The sequence below is a fragment of the Artemia franciscana genome, chromosome 3 (assembly GCF_032884065.1).
Source record: "Artemia franciscana chromosome 3, ASM3288406v1, whole genome shotgun sequence".
Classification (NCBI taxonomy): domain Eukaryota; kingdom Metazoa; phylum Arthropoda; class Branchiopoda; order Anostraca; family Artemiidae; genus Artemia; species Artemia franciscana.
The window spans coordinates 54349085-54373033 of NC_088865.1; the positions used below are offsets into that span (position 1 = coordinate 54349085).

The 23949-nt window shown below is 38.0% G+C and overlaps 1 protein-coding gene across 1 annotated transcript in view; it reads right to left on the reverse strand.

Annotated features, from left to right (window-relative positions):
- Positions 1-23949, reverse strand: part of LOC136025568 (uncharacterized) — a 31167-nt gene that overhangs the window by 6435 nt on the left and 783 nt on the right. The window contains exon 2 of the mRNA XM_065701594.1: positions 20950-21195. Coding sequence (XP_065557666.1) covers positions 20950-21195 — 246 coding nt within the window. The remainder of the gene's footprint in view (positions 1-20949; positions 21196-23949) is intronic.

Genomic DNA, 23949 nt, shown 5'->3' on the forward strand with positions numbered 1-23949 from the left:
ATTTTTATTGTGTTTGAGAAAGTTTTGTGGGTGCAAACAATTGGTGCATAGAGCAGAAAACACTTCCTTGGCCCATTAGCGCTATCGACCAACGTAATCGAAGGCAGCTCGCCCAAGGAATTATCCGACTGCTCCAAGTGTGGTATTTTTATTGTGTTTGAGAAAGTTTTGTGGGTGCAAACAATTGGTGCATAGAGCAGAAAACACTTTCTTGGCCCATTAGCGCTATCGACCAACGTAATCGAAGGCAGCTCGCCCAAGGAGTTATCCGACTGCTCCAAGTGTGGTATTTTTATTGTGTTTGAGAAAGTTTTGTGGGTGCAAACAATTGGTGCATAGAGCAGAAAACACTTTCTTGGCCCATTAGCGCTATCGACCAACGTAATCGAAGGCAGCTCGCTCAAGGAGTTATCCGACTGCTCCAAGTGTGGTATTTTTATTGTGTTTGAGAAAGTTTTGTGGGTGCAAACAATTGGTGCATAGAGCAGAAAACACTTCCTTGGCCCATTAGCGCTATCGACCAACGTAATCGAAGGCAGCTCGCCCAAGGAGTTATCCGACTGCTCCAAGTGTGGTATTTTTATTGTGTTTGAGAAAGTTTTGTGGGTGCAAACAATTGGTGCATAGAGCAGAAAACACTTCCTTGGCCCATTAGCGCTATCGACCAACGTAATCGAAGGCAGCTCGCCCAAGGAGTTATCCGACTGCTCCAAGTGTGGTATTTTTATTGTGTTTGAGAAAGCTTTGTGGGTGCAAAAATTGGTGCATAGAGCAGAAAACACTTCCTTGGCCCATTAGCGCTATCGACCAACGTAATCGAAGGCAGCTCGCCCAAGGAGTTATCCGACTGCTCCAAGTGTGGTATTTTTATTGTGTTTGAGAAAGTTTTGTGGGTGCAAACAATTGGTGCATAGAGCAGAAAACACTTCCTTGGCCCATTAGCGCTATCGACCAACGTAATCGAAGGCAGCTCGCCCAAGGAGTTATCCAACTGCTCCAAGTGTGGTATTTTTATTGTGTTTGAGAAAGTTTTGTGGGTGCAAACAATTGGTGCATAGAGCAGAAAACACTTTCTTGGCCCATTAGCGCTATCGACCAACGTAATCGAAGGCAGCTCGCCCAAGGAGTTATCCGACTGCTCCAAGTGTGGTATTTTTATTGTGTTTGAGAAAGTTTTGTGGGTGCAAACAATTGGTGCATAGAGCAGAAAACACTTCCTTGGCCCATTAGCGCTATCGACCAACGTAATCGAAGGCAGCTCGCCCAAGGAGTTATCCGACTGCTCCAAGTGTGGTATTTTTATTGTGTTTGAGAAAGTTTTGTGGGTGCAAACAATTGGTGCATAGAGCAGAAAACACTTTCTTGGCCCATTAGCGCTATCGACCAACGTAATCGAAGGCAGCTCGCCCAAGGAGTTATCCGACTGCTCCAAGTGTGGTATTTTTATTGTGTTTGAGAAAGTTTTGTGGGTGCAAACAATTGGTGCATAGAGCAGAAAACACTTTCTTGGCCCATTAGCGCTATCGACCAACGTAATCGAAGGCAGCTCGCCCAAGGAGTTATCCGACTGCTCCAAGTGTGGTATTTTTATTGTGTTTGAGAAAGTTTTGTGGGTGCAAACAATTGGTGCATAGAGCAGAAAACACTTCCTTGGCCCATTAGCGCTATCGACCAACGTAATCGAAGGCAGCTCGCCCAAGGAGTTATCCGACTGCTCCAAGTGTGGTATTTTTATTGTGTTTGAGAAAGTTTTGTGGGTGCAAACAATTGGTGCATAGAGCAGAAAACACTTCCTTGGCCCATTAGCGCTATCGACCAACGTAATCGAAGGCAGCTCGCCCAAGGAGTTATCCAACTGCTCCAAGTGTGGTATTTTTATTGTGTTTGAGAAAGTTTTGTGGGTGCAAATAATTGGTGCATAGAGCAGAAAACACTTCTGCTCTGTGAGGTTGCTAATAGTTTAAAGTTAAAATTGAACCACTAATTCATCCAAAGCAATTCAGCAGTATGTCATGGGGATCTAAAACAACATGCCTGATTTGTATGCATGATCTTATCCTCGAACATTTGGTTCACAGTATAGGTAAAATACAGTTGTAAAATGTTTCTCTGAACATTACACACATTTCACAGGACGAAATTTAGGAAGTTTTCCAACACGTCAGAGCCATGCTCTAATTTGCTACTTGGTTTTCTATCGGAAACCTATGTCGTTGCACATGCACAAATTCAGGTTTATGAAGTGTTTGTGGTAAGAAAGTAGAGCTTATGAACGGCTCCTTTCATAACAGCAATATTATAAAGTTGGTATACATTTCTTAAAGTCAAATTTTTTTGAACATAATATATACACGTTTTTTAACCGTTAGTAAATAACTTTATCCCCTGGGTTCTGTGACATGTCTTGCCTTCTAATTTTTAGCTAAAGCACCCTTTTAGGAGTGGTACCAAGCAGTAGATTTATATATATATATATATATATATATATATATATATATATATATATTGTCAGTGCTACAAAAAGAGGACGTGGCCTATCTGATGGCAACGTTCACCACTAACTTCAAGCAGAAAGCTAGGCAGTTATTTTCACTAATTGGTTTAAAAGTTAGAACATGGTAACGATCAGATTCTGATTTGAATTTGCCTCTAGGAAAAAACTACTTGACTTTGTCTCTTCGTGTGTGCAACCGAATTCTTCTAGTATTTTTTTTCTTTTTAACAGCTTTTGTAGACTCGGGTTTCAAGTGTTTTATAAATTTCTATTTTTTGTTTCGGAACGTGTCTGTATTTCATGATAAAAAATACTGTCGGTACATACCCGTGACAATTTCATGTCGCAAAGATAAAACGAAAATTCATTTATTAAGGCAAATGTTGATTTTTAATCTGAAGCAAAACTACACATGATGACCATTTAACAGAGAGTTAGGTATAATGTAAATCAAAATTGAATGGTCATAGAATAAGAATCAATAAGTGTCATATAATTCGAAACACTAGAACAGTATTAGTATTAAACACAAACTAAGCATTTTTTAGCCCTTAAAATAAAAAGTAAAATGCGAATAATATTGAAAAATACTAGCATTCTCCATTGCATAAAACAGTTCGTGGCAAGAAGCTGTAAGTACGGGGTGATCCGGCTTAAGAGTAATCGAAACCCTAAAACACCAAGATTTGATAATAGTACATACTAGAAAAGAATCGAACATTCAAGTAGATTTCAAAAATATACAGCTCATTAAGCTTAATGGTACCCATTAAAAGTTACGAGCCAGTGAAAATATGACCTATGTCTGAAAGAGGGAAAGCAACCAAAACAAGTGATCTAAATGGAAATCACACCATCATATTCAGCACATCAAATAACCCTATTTTCAAGTTTCAAGGTCCTATATACCAAAATGCGGAATTTAAAATTTTTACCACAAACAAAATCACGTATGTGTTTCTTGTGTTTGTTGTTTTTTTTTTCCAGGAGTGACCAAATCGGACAAGGTGATCCTATAAGATTAGGAGACGGCTTACATACATTCAGTGCAAAAAGAAAGACCAAAATTATTTTTTTGCACAATATACCTTACTTCTCCGAAAATCGGTTTTAAATTATAAATAAACATGGACTTACACTTCCGCAAAGTAGAGCACTTTAGAAACTCCATTTGAAAGGCCATTTTTTGAGCACATCTCCACATTTTGACTCTTGACTAGCTAAATTTTGCTTCAAATTTGACATCTCTCAATCCAAAACAAGTTCTTTTTCTCAAACAGCCACATTTTCATGAAAAATAAAAAAGATGAGATACCTTATAATTTTTTGATACGATAAAATAATATTATTAAGTATTAAGCCTGAGATTTCGTAGTTTCCACCTATAGAAATTATAAATTTTACTTTTGAAATATTCTATGATAATTGAAACAAGCAAGCATGGCAAAATAAAACATGGCACTGAGATTAGTGTAAGAAGGTATGCTACATTAATCGAGTTTTAAAGTGTCTGGTAATGGTCTGTCTTTCTCGTTCAAACAGTAAATTTGGAATAAATCAATGTATTATGCTCTTGTGTCAGTTGCGGTTTTGGCCTAGCGGTCTTTTGAACCCTTCTTGAAATAATATTAATGAATTATAATCAAGTAGGTGTGGGCATCTAGCCATGGCTAATTGAAGAAAAAGCTTGAAGAATTGAAGAAAAATGTGGAATTTTATATTTTTTGCCAGAAGACAAATCACGGGTGCGTGTTTATTTGTTTGTTTGTTTTTTTGTCCTTTCTTTTCCCCAGGGGTCATCGTATCGACCAAGTGGTCCTAGAATGTCGCAAGAGGGCTCATTCTAACGGAAATGAAAAGTTCTAGTGCCCTCTTTGAGTGACCAAAAAAATTGGAGGCCATCTAAGCCATCTAGGCCTTTCTGATTCAGGGGTCATTCTTAAAGAATTGGGACAAAACTTACGATTTAGTGTAAAGAGCGAGGTATTAACAAGGGTACAAACCCCCTAGTATACATAATAAAAATATAAGGTTATGAAAGTTTGTTACGTAAGTTAATTCTTAAGTTACGCATATTTTTTACTAATAAAAACGTTCGTTAAAATTAAAAGTTCTAGTTGCCTTTTTAAGTAACCGAAAAATTACAGGGCAACTAGGCCTCCTTCCTCACCCCTTATTTCTCAAAATCATCTGATCAAAACTAAGAGAAAGTCATTTAGCCAAAAAAGGAATTAATATGCAAATTTCATTTTAATAATTTATGTGCGGAGAGCCAAAACCAAACATGCATTAATTCAAAAACGTTCAGAAATTAAATAAAAAAACTAATTTTTTAGCTGAAAGTAAGGAGCGATATTAAAACTTAAAACGAACATAAATTACTCCGTATATGAAATGGGTTGTCCCCTCTGCAATTCCTCGCTCTTTACGCTAAAGTTTGACTCTTTGCCACAATTCTACTTTTTAAAACAATTAAAAGCTTTAGCGTAAAGAGCGTGGGATTGTGGAGGGGACAACCCATTTCATATACGGAGTAATTTATGTTCGTTTTAAGTTTTAATGTCGCTCCTTACTTTCAGCTAAAAAATTAGTTTTTTTTTTATTTAATTACATATAGTAATGGTTACTGGGAAGTGTACAGACGTTTTCAGGGGGATTTTATTTTGTTTGGGGGTGGGGCTGAGGAGAAGGGGCTATGTTGGAGGATCTTTCCTTGGAGGAATCATGTCAGAGAAAGAAAAATTCAATAACAAGGACGCAGGATTCTTTAGCAATACTATAAGAAAACAATGAAAAATAAACCTGAAATACAATAACATTTACGGTAGAATTATAGTTAATTGACTTCTTGTTATGTTGGAAAGGGTTTAGGTTAGGAAAATGAAACTTTCAGGGATGCGTCTAGAGGCTAAAGTATGTCCTGGGAAGGTATTTTGAAGTACCTACCTCGGTAAAATTCTGGTTAATTGACTTCTTGCTATCTTGGAAAGGGTTTAGATTAGGAAAATGAAACTTTCATGGATAGGTCTACAGGCTAAAGTATGTCCTGGGAAGGTATTTTAAAGTACCCACCTCCACTCCTTTTCCCTCTAGAGGGCCCTGAAAATTTGCCTACATGACAGGTCTATACCTATTGAAATTTTGAAATTACAACATTTTACATTAATATTCAGTTACTAGCTGGGTTTTCTCTGCCTTTAGTTCTGAAAATGCAATTCCTGTTATTTGAATAGAATTTTGAGCCAAATCAATGTTGTTGTTTTTTTTCAAAATTTAGGAAATATATTTGCATACCTTTAAAGCCTTGTAAAATGGAATTGAGCAAAGTTATGAAGCTGAAAACAATTTTGTTGTACTTCAATTAAGCAGAATACCTATTTTGCAAGGTTTCACTTTTGTGACCCACATATTTTTAAAGGTCATTAAAGGTCAAACCCCTCTAGAGGGAGAAGGAGTGGAGGTAGTTGCTTCAAAATACCTTCCCGGGACATACTTTACACTGTAGATTCATCCCTGAAAGTTTCATTTTCCTAACCTAAACCCTTTCTGAGATAGCAAGAAGTCAATTAACTAAGATTTTACCAAGGTGGGTACTTTGAAATATCTTCCCATTATATAGTTTAGCCTGTAGACCCATCCCTGAAAGTTTCATTTTCCTAACCTAAGCCCTTTTCGTGATAGCAAGAGGTCAATTAACTAGAATTTACCTCCATTTCTACCTTATTTTGATGCATTAGAAGAAACTTAACAAATCATCAGCTCAAAAATGCTTTTTGGGCTACACCTCCCTCCTCCCATTAACTGAAAACACAAGTCCTCAGAAGTAGGCCTAATTGTTTTATGTAACTAACAGACACTTACAAGAACTTTTAGTAATGCAATATTCCAGACTCTGAACAGTATACAAATTAAAAAATATAAGTCTTATAAATGTTGCTTTTTTGAGCTCTATTTTAGAACAAGTCTCTTTCTTTTTTTCCAAACGTTTACAAGTCGTAATTACAACCCGGTGACAAGACATAAAACTTTCTGTTTCCAATAGTTTACCCTAGAGATTTCGACGCCCCCAAACGCCCAAATAAGAATCACCCTGTCTTGGAACAACCCCAATTGCAGGAATGCTGTATGCTCTGTGTCTGGGAAACAGTTTCAATAATTATGTTAAAATGTAAATGGAGCGGTCAACTTCATTGTTACTAATTACTAGTTTCGGCGCAATGGTTCTCCTGTCCTCTTGTGTTTAACATTTTTCGAAGTTATTCCATTATTCATTCATTTCAATTTTTTTTTAATTAAAAGAGGGCCTTTCCGAAGCCAAGAGCGGGGGGTAAGAGATTTGTAAGATATGCTTCGTTAAGTAATGTATCTTGCGTAACTCTCTTGTCCACACCAGCATAAATGTATATGATATGAGCAAGTAGCAACAGCTTTTTTTTTTTTTTTTTTTACCTGATAGTGTTTACCTCATAGGTGCACACAGTTCAATGTATTAGGAAGGGAATGGTTAAAAGCATAAAATTTACATTGTAGGCTCAGAATTTTTCAATTTCCCTCTTAAAGGGAGTTTCCCGTCATTCATCATCCAAGAACCCAATCCGAACTCCCAGCCTTCTATGTAAAGAATAAATATATATATATATATATATATATATATATATATATATATATATATATATATATATATATATATATATATATATATATATATATATATATATATATATATAGAGACGGATGGCTGGTTACGAGCCACCCGTGCGTTTTTTTTTGTTTTTTTTTGCTTTTTTACGTAATTTTATCACAATCAATCAATGGTCCCACCACCAACCAGAAATTTCTAGGGCCGTTCATAGGGCCTGATCCTCCCGGTGTCCCGGTCGTCATTTGTGTTCCGGTTTCCCGGTCTGTAATTTCTCTTTGAGTGTCCTGGTCGTCATTTATGTTCCCTGTGTCCCGGTACCCCCAACACCTAGCTGGTGGGGGCACTTCGCGCCCTCCGAACGATTCGCCGGTGATTATTTTCAACAAGGCGTATTTTGCACGTTTTTTTTTGGGGGGGGGGTGTATTTGTCGGAGAGGAAAGACTGTGACGGATTCTTTGAAAGTGTGGTATATTCTTAGGAAAAGAGCTATTTTCAACAGGGATGATTTTCCATTTGGAAGGGAAGTTTTTTTTTTTTGGGGGGGGGGGGTAGACTTTTGATCAGAAATTTTACACGGTAAAATTTGGCTGAATTCAAATACAAATTTGCTCATTCAACTCATGATAAATAATCCATGAAGAACTATCTATTAGAATTATCTACGAGAAACTTCTCGATGGAGGGGAGGGATCTTGGAAAAGTTTTCAACATAGAAGTAATTTTCGGAATGAATTAATAAACGATCAGAAATAAAGTAAAAATTAGTATCTTTTTTTAGTAAGAATATGAAGAATAAGCTAAAAAGAATTTTTCATTCGGAATAGTGAACTTTTTTTTGAGGGGGGGGGGGGTATTTGTATCAATGACACACTTTTACAGGGGCTAAGTTTTTACAATCGCTAAAGTAAGTTTTACAATCGCTAAAGTTTTTACTGTTTAATAAAGTAGAATTGAGAGAAAGATTCAAACTTAAGCGTAATTGAGATGTTGAGAAGGGAACAGCCCCTTTCATGTGCAGAGCCCTTCTTATCACCTTGCTCATTAAGCAAAAGTTTTTTAGCACTTTGAATTTTTTTTTTCTATTACAAATTTTCTTACAAAATTTGGACAAAAACCAAACTTCAGAGTAGAGAGTAAGAATCTACTGTAAGAAGCATAGTATTTGTCACTGGGAAGTATAATTTTTTTAAGGGGGGGGGGTGCATTTTCTAATGTAGTTTTTTCACAGGGAGAATTATTCAATGGGAGGGAATTTTCTGGGGCTGAACCTTCCAGGGGGAATTTTATACCGGGGGAATTTGCCTGAATTCCTATACCAAATTCTTTTTGGCTGTCTTACTTCCTCTCTGCCGGCGAATTTTACATATGGAGATGTCATGAGAAATTGTCCGGGTGAAATTTTTACCTGGTAAGAATAGCCCAAAGGATCTTTTTGTGTGGGGGGGATTTACCACAGAAGGAATTCTCCATGGATAAGTTTTCAGGTGGTGGAGTTTTCCACTAGGGTGGGGGATTTCTGGTAAACTTTTCCTGCGGAGGGGGGAGGTTTTATGGCACGAATTGTGCAAGAATCTGAAGTGTTTTTCTGATGAAAGTGTCCTAAGAAGAATTTTCAGCCATTCGTCTGCAAGAAATTACCTGGGGAGAATTTTCGTTGGGCGTTGGCGAGGGGTATTCTACATTTGAGGAAGTTTCCATGGAGGGATTTTTCTTGGGATGAGGGAATTTTCCATTTAGAAAGAGCCAAATTTTCCGACATAAGTTAAATGCTTGTTTTGCGTTATTTATGAGTTTGGTTACATTCCCCCCACTCCCACGAAATACCTTCCATAGCAGGTATCTAATACAATCTAGTCCTTGAATTTAAAAATTATTTAAAAATTGTACTTTTGCAAAATTAAGGGTTCGCCATCTATTGAATATGCATGAAAATCTGGAAACCGAGTTTAGGCTTTAACTAAATATTTGTAAAGAATTTTCGTTTAAAAGTTTTGGAATTTCAAACCGTCGAGCAAGCACAAATACTTTTATAAAAACTCTTTTTTTATGATTAAGTGCTTCGAAAAGTTATAAGCCTTACATTAGGATAACTTTTTTGCGACGATTTTTTGCGACATTTCCACAATTTTAGAATGTGTTTTCAAGAATCCTCTAAGGAGAGAGGGAAGACTCCACTGGAGCATCAATTGGGAGGGGAGAGGTGGCAGATGTATTTTTTTGAAAAATTACATCTTTTAAACTAAAAATTTTGAAAAGAAGATATATATATATATATATATATATATATATATATATATATATATATATATAATACTATAGTACTTAGTATAGTACTATATACTTTTGTGCTTAGAAATGCTAGTTCTAGTAGTGCATCCATTTCTGTTTGACCCTCCTCCTCCGTGGGGGAGGAGGAATGCGTAACTACTAAAAATGCGTAAAGTTGGCTTGCTGACAGGTAGCTACATATGGAACGAAAACCTTTTTTTGGTTTTATCAGTTTGTTCAATAAATATAGAATACCGACCTCACCCCGCAGCCCCTAGGAATCAAGGACTAATACACTTCGGTCTATAGGTAATGTTACCTGTAAGCAAGCCCACTTTACAAATTTTTGTCTAGTTGGAGGGGGATTTTTGAAAGCTAAAAAGTGGATGCGCTTCTCCAATCAAACAGTTCGTGGTAATGAACTGTATTAAGGAGCGACCCGGCTCAATAGTAACAAAAACTCTTAATAATGGAATTTTGATACCAATAGCTACATCAAAAGAAGCACATTTAAATGCTGATTTTAAATATATAAGTTTCATCAAGTTTAGGCTTACCCATCAAAAGATACGAGCCGTAGAAAATATGCCTGATTTTGGAAAATAGGGGGAAACACCCCTTAGAGGTCATAGAATCTTAACGAAAATCACACCATCAGATTCAGCGTTTAAGAGAACCCTATTGTAGAAGTTTCAAGCTCCTATCTACAAAAATGTGGAATTTTGTATTTTTGGTCAGAAGGCAGATCACAGATGAGTGTTTATTTGTTTGTTTGTTTTTTCCCAGGGGTGATTGTATCGACCCAGCTGTCCTAGAATGTTGAGAGAGGGCTCATTCTAACGAAAATTAAAAGTGCTAGTGCCCTTTTTAAGTGACGAAAAAAATTGGAGGGCACCTAGGCCCCCTCCCACGCTAATTATTTTCCAAAAGTCAACAGATCAAAATTATGAGAAAGCCATTTTATTTAGCGTAGTCGAAAAATCTTATAACTATGTCGTTGGGGACGGCTTACTCTCCCACATTTCCCCACAGTAATGGTTATTGGGAAGTGTACAGACGTTTTTAGGGGGATTTTTGGTTGGGGGAGGGTTGACAACAGGGAGATATGTTGGGGGAACTTTCCATCGAGGAATTCGTCACGGGGGAAGAAAATGTCCATGAAGGGAGTGCAGGATTTTCTAGCATTATTAAAAAAAACAATGAAAAAATAAATATGAAAAGTTTTTTCAACTGGAAGTAAGGAGTAGCATTAAAATGAACAGAAATTACTACGCATATGAGGGGTTCACCTCCTCCTAATACCTCGCTCTTTACGCTAAGGTATTTTAAGTGATTTCAACTATTTATTCTAAGACTTTTGTGATTTAGGGGTCATTCTTAATGAATTGGGACAAAATTGTTACGTAAGCTAATTTATCAGTTACGTTTATCTTTTACTAATAAAAACATTCATAAAAAATTTAAAGTTTTAGTTGCCTTTTGAAGTAACCAAAAAATCGCAGGGCAACTAGGCTCCCTCCCCCTGTTCCTTTTTTTATCAGAATGATTCAATCAAAACTATGAGAAAGCCATTTAGCCAAAAAAAAAAAAAATAAACTTGCAAATTTCGTGTTAATTACTCCTCTGCGAAGAGCCAAAATCAAAACATACATTGGTTCAAAAACGTTCAGAAAATAAATATAAAAACAAAAACAAGTTTTTTAGCTGAAAGTAAGGAGCGACATTAAAACTTAAAACGAACAGAAATTACTTCGTATATGAAAAGGGCTGGTTCCTCATCAACGCCCCGCATTTTACGCTAAAGTTTTTTACTGTTTTAAAAAGCAGAGTTGAGAGAAAGAGTCAAACATAAATAAATAAATTGAAAATTTGTATTATTGCTCATCAGCTATTAGGAAGGAGGGGTGATATCCCTCACTGTGCTGGTTTGGGGGATTCCAGAAGCCTGAGAAAATTATATTTCAATTCCCAATTAGTCTAAATCTACATGGGCGTTCAGATAAATATCCTCTCTTTTTTATTTAGAATAGAAAATATCCTCTCTTAGAAAATTCTCTCTCACCGGTGGAAAATACCCCCTCCCGGAATATACCCTAGGTAAGTATCCCCCCCCCCGGGAAAATAATGTTTTCGAAATTTGAAATTTTATTTGACTTATTCTTTTATTTCCCAAGGGGGAGGCATTTTGGTACTTGTTTCTTATATTACCACTCACTCAAGTTTACACTGTGTAAAACTTGTAATTTTTGAAACTATAATTTCTCGTAAATTTCTCAAACTATAAAACTTTTAAATCGTAAACTTGAGTGAGTGGCGTATAAGGCACAAGCACCGTTAACGATGTGTAAAACTCAACAACAAATGGTTTCTTCGTTAGTCTTTTTCGTTACTTAAGAAACAAATTTGGGCTATATATTTGCACTTTCGGTGGAGGGGTTAAAGTATAGCGGATCTGCGTGTAAAATGGGTTTGGTACAATTATTTTGCATATTATGAAGTAAGAGTTGTTTTCTGTCTTCGAACTGTCCAAATACTTTACCCCAACCTCCTTATTTGCAAATGTATAGCCCAAATTATATATATTTCCTATCTATTCCATCACTTATCTTTGTCTTGTCTCACGTAAAGCTAAAAGAAATGAACTAAGAACCAGTATGTTTGCTCGATTTTTATATAGCGTAAACTTGAGTGAGTGGTCTATAATGCACGGGTACCAAAATTCCTACAAAAAAACTCAAACAGAATTCTCGAATTTGAAAACCCTTATTTTCTGCTAGGGGCATTTTCTGGGGGGAGGGGGTAATTACTTGGTGAGACGAGGGGCTGCTCACTCCCCTAACCCTTGTACACCGGGTGTCGGTGCTGGGAGGGTGCCATTTCATCTTAGACAGGGTAAAAACTGACAAAATAGGTGCCGGGTGGGTGACGGGAGTAACTGGTGAATTTGTAATCTCTGTGTTTTCTGTGTTGGCACAATTTTATACGACATTGCTTCTTTACTTGAACGCAAACAATTCTAAACTGATTAAGAATCACAGAAAACAATTATTTTTCAAACTTTTTCCTTGGTTAAGCCTATCACTTATAATCTCATAGTCCGCTGCCCCAGGATTATTTTGGCCTCACCTGTGGACAGTTTCGGCTGTCGGAATTGTAAAATAGGATGATGTTAATATCCCATGTGACCAGTTTAAACTGTCGGCATCTGAAACTGTCGGCGTTTTAAGCCGCCTGAATCTAGGGCATTTCGAGGGAATACACAAAGGGTCAAAATCGTTAATGAAGTTTTCCTCAGAATGAATTTTGAGCAGTAATTGAAATCTGGTAAGGTCATCAGCACATAACTGTTTTCAATTGAACATAAATCAGAATTTGCAATGAAATAGACTGAACTTGCATGTAAGTTTTTGTGTGCAAAATTGTTTGATGAGTTTATAAATTCTGTTAGACCATCACCGGCTAACTTTTTCGAAAATAAAGACGACCTTATCTCTGCATCAAAAATCTACCCAAATAGTAGATTAAAAACCTTTTTACAGGGCACAGAAGATTGCTTCGTTTTTATGGCACTTGGTATCTACCAAGTCAAACAGTTCGTGGTAACGAACTGTAGTAAGGAGCGATCCGGCTCAATAGTAACCAAAACTCTAAAAAATTGAATTTCGATATCAATAGCTACATCAAAAGAATTGCATTTTAATGCTGATTTTAAATATACAAGTTTCATCAAGTTTAGTCTTACCCATCATAAGCTACGAGCCTGAGAAAATTTGCCTTATTTAGGAAAATAGGGGGAAACACCCCCTAAAAGTCGTAGGAAAATGACACCATAAGATTCAGCGTATCAGAGAACCCTAATGTAGAAGTTTCAAGTTCCTATCTACAAAAATGTGGAATTTTGTATTTTTTGCCAGAAGACAAATCACGGGTGCGTGTTTATTTGTTTTTTTCCCCAGGGGTCATCGTATCGACCAAGTGGTCCTAGAATGTCGCAATAGGGCTCTTTTCTAATGGAAATGAAAAGTTCTAGTGCCCTTTTTAAGTGACCAAAAAAATTGGAGGGCATCTAGGCCCCCTCCCACGCTCATTTTTTCCCAAAGTCAACGGATCAAAATTTTGAGATGGCCAATTTGTTCAGCATAGTCAAAAACCATAATAACTATGTCTTTGGGGATGACTTACTCCCCCACAGTCCCTGGGGGAGGGGCTGCAAGTTACAAAATTCGACCAGTGTTTACATATAATAATGGTTATTGGGAAGTGTACAGACGTTTTCAGGGGGATTTTTTGGTTTTAGGGGTAGGGTTGAGGGGAGGGGGCTATGTGGGAGGATCTTTCCTTGGAGAAATATGTCATGGGGGAAGAAAAATTCAATGAAAATGGCGCAGGGCGCAGGATGAATCTGGCCACGTTAGAAAAAAACGTCAAATTCAGAGCTTAATATACAATGCTGGGTGTTCGGAGCCTCTCTATTATGGAGTATAATTCGAAAATAACACGACTATACGAGCGATAAAACATATATACCACAACCATAACTCAACTAACGAAAGAACTGCTAAATGATAACACAACTATAAAGCAAAAACAGGTGAAAACTAACGGGAAAATAAACGAACTAAGAGGTTAAAGGAGCCCAGAGAAAAAATATAATCCTTTTCCAATTTTGAGCCTAACTTCCGCAAAGGAGTAATACTGTCAGAAGCCCCGAAATATCGAATTATTTTCTTTTTCCTATAAGGCCGGAGTAAATGAAACAGAAACTTACAATAGCGGAAATATAATATACACAATTCAACCAGATCTTATCTTTTTTAACTTAAAACGAACAGAGATCATTAAGCATATGAGGGGTTCTAAAAATGCTTTAGCATAAAGAGCGAGGTATTTAGGAGGAGATAAATACCTCGCTCTTTATGCTATAGTGTTTTTAGTAATTTCAACTATTTATTCTACGGCCTTTCTGATTCAGGGGTCTTTCTTAAAGAATTGGGACAAAACTTACGATTTAGTGTAAAAAGCGAGGTATTAACGAGGGTACAAACCCCCTCATATACATAATAAAAATTTAAGAATATAAAAGTTTGTTACGTAAGTTAATTCATAAGTTACGTATATTTTTTACTAATAAAAACATTCGTTAAAAATTAAAATTTATAGTTGTCTTTTTATGTAATCTCTCAAAATCGTCTGATCAAAACTAAGAGAAAGCCATTTAGCCAAAAAAGGAATCAATATGCAAATTTCATTTTAATAATTGATGTGTGGAGAACCAAAATCAAACATGCATTAATTCAAAAACTTCCAGAAACTACATAAAAAAAACTAGTTTTTTTTAACTGAAAGTAAGGAGCGACATTAAAACTTAAAACGAACAGAAATTACTCCGTATAAGAAATGGGTTGTCCCCTCCGCAATCCTTCGCTCTTTACGCTAAAATTTTTAATTGTTTTAAAAAGCAGAATTGTGGCAAAGAGTCAAACTTTAGCGTAAAGAGCAAGGGATTGCGGAGGGGACAACCCATTTCATATACGGAGGAATTTCTGTTCGTTTTAAGTTTTAATGTCGCTCCTTACTTTCAGTTAAAAAAAAATAGTTTTTTTTTGTGTATTACACATAGCGATCGCAAATTCTGTCGGTCGGCCTCTCTGTCCCGGTTTTGCTAGTTTAGGCACTTCCTGGTAAGCTAGGGCGATGAAATTTCGCAGGCATATCAGGACCCAGACCAGATTAAATTAGAAATCGTCATTTTCTCGATTCAACCCTTTGCAGGAACTGGGGGGATGGGGGTGGGTTGGACGGTTAAATAGGAAAAATTTGAAAAAACGAGGTATTTTTAACTTACGAACAAGTGATCTGATGTTCAAGAAATTTGAGGTTTGGAAGGATATCGGGTCTCAGAGCACTCATTTTAAATCCCGACCAGATCCGGTGGCAAGGGGGGGGACCTAAAATCTTGGAAGACGCTTAGAGTGGAGGGATCGGGATGAACCTTGGTGAGAAAAATAAGCACAAGTCCTAGATACATGATTGACATAGGATACGCTCTCTTTGGGGGAGTTAGGGGCGAGGGTTAAATCTGAAAAATTAGTTATTTTTAACTTACGAATGAGTGATCATATCTTAATGAAATTTGATATTTTGATAGATATCGGGTCTTAGAGCTCTTGTATTAAATCCCAACTGGATCCGGTGACATTGGGGGGGGGGGAGCCTAAAATCTTGGAAAACGCTTAGAGTGGATGAATCGGGACGAAACTTGATGGGGAAAATAAGCACAAGTCCTAAATACGTGGTTGATATAGCCAGAATGGATCCGCTCTCTTTGGGGGAGTTGGAGGGGGTCTAATTATAAAAAATTGGAAAAATGAGGTATTTTTAACTTACGAAGGAGTAATAGGATCTTAATGAAATCTCATATTTAGAAGGACTCATAACAGAGGCCTCTTGTTTTAAATCCTAACCAGAACCAGTGTCTTTGGGGGGGGAGGCTAAAATCTTGGATAACGCTCGCTTAAAGCGGAGAGATCAGGATGGAACTTGGTCGGTCGGAAGAACAAGCACAAGTCCTAGATGCGAGATTGAGATAACCGGACCACATCCGCTTTCTTTGGTTGAGTTGTTAGGGGGGGTGTAATTCGGAAAAACTAGAAAAATGAGGTATTTGTAGCTTACTAACGGATGATCAGATCTTAATAAAGTCTGATATTTAGAATAATCTTGTACTTTAGAACTCCTGTTTTAAGTCTCGATCAGATCCGATAACATTGGGGGAGTTGGAGGAAGAAACCAGTATTCTTGGAAAACATGAAAATAGAGGTATCTTACCAATGGGTGATCGGATCTTAATGAAACTTGATATATAGTAGAATCTTATGTCTCAAATGCCCCATTTTCAATTCGAGTCGGATCTGGAGACATAGAGGGTCGGAAATCTTGTCAAACAGAAATCTTGAAAAACACTTAGAGTGGAGATATCGGGATGAAACTTGATGGGAAGAATAAGCACAAGTTATAAATACAAGTGATTGACATGATCAGAACAGATTCGCTCTCTTTGAGGGACCTGGGGGTTTTTAATTTGGAAAAATTAGAAAAAATGAGGTAGTTTTAACTTAATAATGGGTAATCTGATCTTAGTGAAATTTGAGTTTTAGAAGAATATCATGTCTCAGAGCTCTTATTTTATATCCCGACCGGATCCAGTAACATTAGAGGGAGCTGGAGGGGAAAGCCTAAAATCTTGGAAAACCCTTAGAGTGGAGGGATCGGAATGTAACTTGGTGGGTAGAATAATTAAATGTCGTAGATGCGTGATTGATGTAACTGGAATGGATCAGCTCTCTTTGGTGGAGTTAGGGGTTTGCAGTGCTTTAGCGAGTTCGGTGCTTCTGGACGTGCTAGGACGATGAAAATTGGTATGTCAGGAACCTGCACAAATTGACTTGATAATGTTGTAGAATTTTCCCCGATTCTACAACATGGGGGAGGGGCTGAAGAGAGGGGAAAAGTTAGAAAAAAGAGATATTTCTAACTTAAGATTGGGTGATTGGACCCTAATGAATTTTGCTATTTAGAAGGACCTCGTGTCTCAGAGCTCTTGTTTTAAATCCCGACCGGCAGTAAGCCTCTGATTTTTTTTTTAAAATCAATCTATTGATTCTTAGAATTTTGCTAGAGCTCATACTATATGGGCTCTTGGCTCTTCCAACTTCGTCACAAGTGCCATATGAGCTCTTAGCTCTTGTTAAAATAGAATTGAGAAAGCTGATTCTTCCTTGTGCTTCTGCGAGTCTAATGTAAACATGTAATCATGTAATTATAGAGCAAAATCATGGGGGGGGGGTCAATGTGACAGGAACGCCAAGCAGCAAAATCTTAGGGAAAGCTGAATGTCGCAAAGGTGCAAATAATTGACGATATTGACAAATTTATTAAGAGAAAAAGTGAAAAAAGAAACAAACAGAGAAAAGGGGGCACTCGAGAAATCTCGGGGGTTAAGGGTCCCGCCCCCTGGATCCACCAGTGTTCTAGTCCTTTATTATAAGTCGAAAGGGATTGGAGACCAACTTGCTACGGGAATGAGTATTTTCTAGGGGGAGATTCGCCGGTAATTATTTTCAACAAGGCGGATTTTGCACTTTTTTTGGGGGGGGGGGGTGTATTTGTCGGAGAGAAAAGACCGTGACAGATTCTTTGAAAGTGTGGTATATTCTTAGGAAGAGAGCTATTTTCTACAGGGAATTTTCCATTGGAAGGGAAGTTTTCGGGGGGGGGTAGACTTTTCATCAAAAATCTTACACGGGGTAAATTTGGCGGAATTCAAATACAAATTGGCTCATTCACCTCATGATAAATAATCAATGAGGAACTATATCAATGACACACTTTTACAATGGCAAGTTCATGGGGGAAGAATTTTATGTGGAGGAACTTCCTTAGGGTAATTACCATGAATGAGGAGGTATTTATCGGAACATTATTCGAAAAAAATCAGAAGTTAAACTTTAAGAAAAACTATTTTTTGAACTGAAAGTGAGGAGAAACGCTAAAGTGTGGGCTGCCTCCTTCTCGATACCCCACTCTTTAAACTAAAGTTAGACCTTCATTCAAAATTCTTAAAGAGAGACTTTATTTAAAGTGCTTAAAACTTGAGCGTGAAGAGAGATGTATTGAAAAGGAGGCGGCATACATGCGGAATAATATCTGTTCTCTTAAAGTTTTAATATTATTTCTTACTTTTAATAGACAAAAATTGTAACTTTTTAAATTTAATTATCATAAAGATTGATAATTTACAACTTCTTGAAAATACATTTCTAAACTCCTTCCGAAATCCCAAGGCTATAATCAAATTCTCCAATTAATAGTTTATTCAAATTTCCAAATAGGAACTACAGTTTAACCCACCCTCTAGATTAAGCCTTTTGCAAGTAATTTTATGGAGTCATAACCTGTTTTGGTATTTTATTGATAAAAAGGACAGTAAGTGAAAAATATCCCCCATCTGAATTTTCATATATTAGATCTACCGTCCATTGATTTCCACTGCGAAGGACATATTAAAACCCGATATATGGGGTAATCTCCAGTACCTGCAACTGTTTATCAAGACCTGCTAAAGGTTTGACACATTAATATTAGACTTCAAAATACCACTTAAACATCAGAGATTCATCTCTCATACGCCATCTTCTATTCGAAGTACCTACTACCCGTATATTTGATCGATACGCCTTTATATCCATGCCAAAAGCTAAAACAAAAGACCAAAGCTAAAACAAGTCTTGTGACGTATTTTCTGATTATCCCATCACCTTCCTATTAGCTTATGAAGCAAAACAGGTTTGGTGATGTCAGGTCTAAGACGTGCCCGGATTCGATATTTGTGTCTTTTTTAATGAAATTGGCATGGCCGCAAGAAACCTGTTTTCTAACATGCCATGAACGGCTAGGCCTGTTTTCGAGAGACCTTTTCCATCTTAATACTTAAAGCTTCGGAATAAAACGAAGATCATTTCGATGAGTAAATTAGATATTTCAGAGGACTTAGGCATTGGAACTCATGATTTGGAGTTAATCCGAACAGCTAACGTAAAAGGTATGAAGACAAGTTTAAGGTAAGGATGAAAAAAATAAAGAAGAAGCAAGAACTGCGACTAGAAGATATTTTGCAATCAGCATCATAAGAAATCCATCGAATTGTAAATGAAATATGCGGTTAGGAAAGAAGCCACAATGAGACACGTAGTGAGTTCCAGAGGAAAATAAATCCCATAAAATGGACGATTGTTTGATGCTTTATGTTTTATGTTTATATATATGCTTCCTTTAAACGAGCAACTTTTTGTTTCGTTATAAAATAGTTTTCTTGGAATTGTATTCACTTTGGTGCAATTCCATGTCTGGTTGTATCGAACCCACCTTTCGCCTGTTCTCTTGAGATGAAGATGAAGCTCAGGTTATTTGCAATTCAAAGACAAGTGACAACGAGAATCAGTACTTTCTCTTTTTTTCTGAAAATCAGTAATGACTACAAAAAGTCGGGAGATTATCGGGAGGCTTTTCCTTAACTCAGGGGGAAAATCAGGGGGTTTCAAACAGCTGTTTTGTCTCACATGTCAGTTGTACTGGTGGTAAAAATGTCAGTAATAGAGAAACAGAACAGAGTAGAATAGAAAGTATGTTTTAGAGTCTTAAGTCCGGTTTTCACCTCCCGAAACTTCCAGAATCTGGGCTTCCAAATTGTTCATTGACGCCTTCTTCTTCTTGCATCTGGAATATGAACAGGTCCGAAAGTATATCAAAATAATCCAGAAAAATGGGGCTTTTCAACTTCCAGATTTCTGGAATTGTTAAGTATCGCATAATAAATTCAAAAAAAAATATCTTGGAAAATCTGGGAACCCAGATTCTGAACGGTTAAGACCCATTATTACTCCAGAATCAGCTGTCAATATAATATGACGAGACGGAGTAAAATTCGACGAAAAAGAGCAAGATTGTTAAGGTTTAAAGTATTCTAAGACACATTTCCGACTAGAATTCTTCACAAAACTGTTTGTAATCAATCAACAAAAAAAGGACCTGGAAAATTGTTTTAAGAGAGTTTTTTTCCTTTGTATTTTCGTCGTTGGGCTGTCTTGTCTTCTGATGTACTATAAAAATTTTACTGAAGTAAGGAATAATATTTCTTTCATACAAAACTTATGTAAACTAAATGGTTTTATTGAAAGGCATCTAAGGCAACTAGTTCACATAATTAGAACTAGAATTATGAATACGAGTCACAGAACTCAGGCAGAGTTTTTCAATATATCAAACTGCAGCTAAAACTACCTGATCACATAATTGCAACTAGAGTTCTGAATACGAATCACAGTCATAATTTTTACTAGATCACACTGCAGCTAATTCTGATTGTCAACGATATTGTTTGCTCTTTCTGGAGCCAGACAAGCTCACGCTAAAGAAGCTGATTTCAAGATAGCGGCACTAGCTTCAGTAGGGGTTGCGAAAGCAACTGCGCCTTTCAGTAACTGCCTCATCCTCCCATCTACGACCAGAGACTGAGGTGTCACTTTAAGCCTACTCATGCCAAGTTTAGTCTAAAGCGTCGAACTATTCGTAACTGTCGACAGGCAGTTACGCTTGTCTGTTTTGACGTTCTTCATAGTACTAAGCAGTCTCTCCGCTATTACGTTCGAAAACGGTAGAGCGTACAAGTACTCAACGACAAGCCTCAGGTCATCAAACTTTGGCTTGCCGTTATAGTATTTCTGGGCAAATATAAGCTACCAGTAGTCGGTTACTGAGAGTGAACTGGCATCTTTGCCATTTGACTGTCTTACAGAGCTCTGCTGTCTCCACTCTGTGTCTATCAGACTTTTGGACCAGCAGGGTAAGAAATATTTCGCCAAAAATGGTGCCAGGTGAACAGGGTCAAGTAGTTCGGAGAAGGCGAAAATGTCCGAGTCGAAAGAGAAGCGGCTTTTTAATCCGGACCACCACTTCCTGGTTAAATACTCTCGCTGTAGCACAAACCTTGTCAACTTCGTCGGGATTGGCATTTCGTACATCACTAGACGCAAGGAGGTCAGCCATTGCTGCTTTGGCATCTAAGCCGATGTTGACCTTTCGTAGGACTACATAACTGGATTCGTCTTCGACGTCAATTTTCATGATGTCGGCACAGCTCCTTACTGCGCGAGCATTCATAAAGTTTTTCAACAGAGTTTCCACCAATTGAATGACTTCGATTTTCAGTCGGTAGAAAATAGCCGCCTGGGACTGGAAAAGGGTATTGAAGTCGTTCAAAAGTCTGAGCGCTTAGTCCACGAGCGTCATGACGATCCTCAGAAATGGATTTTTCAGGGCACACAGAACTAATGCACTGCCGTGAGTAGGATTTTTAAAATAGGCACTGGTGAAATAGAAGGTTAGGGCATTCCACTGCTCTAGAATCCGGTGGCACAGTTCTGTAGCGAAAGCCATCTTGTTTGAACTTGTGCAAATATCTTGTGGATCCTAGTCTCTTAAAACCATCGAAATTCTTTCAGGGCAGCTGTATGCTTTGTACTCATGTTGAAATGATTGTACACATGACGACACAGGTCTTCTAGAGTCTTCGTCAGTTTTTTGCGAACATACGAGCTGCACAGATGAATGGAATGACAACTGCACTTCACTATTAACACCTAAGGGTAGCTCCTTTGAATCAGAGCCACCAATGAGTTGTTACAACCCATCATGGCATTCGTGGTATCAATACAGAACCCAACCCGATTCCATAAAGGCACTTCACTTACTCTTATCTTCTTTTTGGGATCCAAAATAAAAGTAAGAACTATCGATGAAATCATAGATAAGTCCTTTTGTCTGCGACCATTACTTCCCTCAACCTCTTCCAAGTTCCTGGCAATTATACCGAGTAAATTACCGACTTCCAGTTGATATACCGAATAAGTTTAGACCAAAAACATATTCGTGATTACACCGAATTGTTTTGGTATCGAAAAACTACCGAACAATTTTCGTATTCGGTATAATTTCATCAAAACTAGAAGAAAAGGCAGGATTCGTGGTAACTACCAAATTTTTAAAAGTATACTGAACCAATTAACAAAGACCAACCATGATATCGAATTATTTTGAACCCTATAGCTAATTCGGGAGTCTGTGTAACTACCTAATCTCCATAAATATGCCAAATAGTTCACAAAATAATCAATAATTTCACTAAACTCTCTCGCTGAATTCGTGATATCTACCGCATACTGGCAATTATGCCGAATCCCGATCATTATGCCGAATAGATTTGTACCAATTGCATAGCCTATTTGGGATTTTGTACAACTACTGAATACCTGTAAACATGCCAAAAAGTTCTGCTATCCAAAAAATCCTGAATTTTTTTGTCAATTTTGGACCTCCGGCCCAAAATTTTACCGAATCTTAAAAAGGCGTTGGGGGGGGGGGGGGGTTGCGAACCCACAACCCCCCTTGCGAAGCCCTTGGTACATAGGAAGTGACTCCCTCTCTTCTGATGGCTCCCCTTGACTCGTTAAGGAGTCCCCGAGAAACAGCAAAATAGGTTAATAAGTTAGGGGACGACTTTTACGAATCGATTGCTTATAAGCACAACTACCATTCTCAATCTTTACTACCTGAAAGTACAGTTAAAAAATAATATAATCCCCCCGAACCGATAATGAGATCCTGGAATGAAAATGACAGCATTTTTCCGGGACGTTTTTTCGCATGCCAAGTATCGTTGTCTAGCACCTAGCTGGAAGTGCCCGAATTATTAAAAGTCGGTCAGCAAGATAGACGTTGCGATGGCATGCTATGGTACTTGAGCAAGCCAAGACCAGACAAGCACCTAGCACCTAGCACCTCGTTGTCTAGCACCTAGCTGAAAGTGCCCGAACTATCAAAAGTCGGTCAGCAAGATAGACTTTGCGATGGCATGCTATGGTACTTGAGCAAGCCAAGACCAGACAAGCACCTAGCACCTAGCTGAAAGTGCCCGAACTATCAAAAGTCGGTCAGCAAGATAGACGTTGCGATGGCATGTACTTGAGCAAGCCAAGACCAGACAAGCACCTAGCACCTAGCACCTTGTTGTCTAGCACCTAGCTGAAAGTGCCCGAACTATCAAAATTCAGTCAGCAAGATAGACGTTGCGATGGCATGCTATGGTACTTGAGCAAGCCAAGAATAGACAAGCAGCTAGCACCTAGCACCTCGTTGTCTAGCACCTAGCTGAAAGTGCCCGAACTATCAAAAGTCGGTCAGCAAGATAGACGTTGCGATGGCATGCTATGGTACTTGAGCAAGCCAAGACCAGACAAGCACCTAGCACCTAGCTGAAAGTGCCCGAACTATCAAAAGTCGGTCAGCAAGATAGACGTTGCGATGGCATGTACTTGAGCAAGCCAAGACCAGACAAGCACCTAGCACCTTGTTGTCTAGCACCTAGCTGAAAGTGCCCGAACTATCAAAATTCGGTCAGCAAGATAGACGTTGCGATGGCATGCTATGGTACTTGAGCAAGCCAAGAATAGACAAGCAGCTAGCACCTAGCACCTCATTGTCTAGCACCTAGCTGAAAGTGCCCGAACTATCAAAAGTCGGTCAGCAAGATAGACGTTGCGATGGCATGCTATGGTACTTGAGCAAGCCAAGACCAGACAAGCACCCAGCACCTCGTTGTCTAGCACCTAGCTGAAAGTGCCCGAACTATCAAAAATCGGTCAGCAAGATAGACGTTGCGATGGCATGCTATGGTACTTGAGCAAGCCAAGACCAGACAAGCGTAACTAACATACAAAAAATCCTCATGGTCGGGACAGTGTGCGTGGACATGATAAAAGGAAACTTAAACGTTATACGACGGTCCTTTTTATTACTTTTTGGTTGTCATAGGACACAGTTGCAACAATGAAAAGTATTTCCTCTGGAAAAAAACGACGGCTGCTATGGTGCACCAAACGAAAAACGGCAGTGGAGTGCCTAAGCCTTTTCGGTGGTTGCGCACTAATA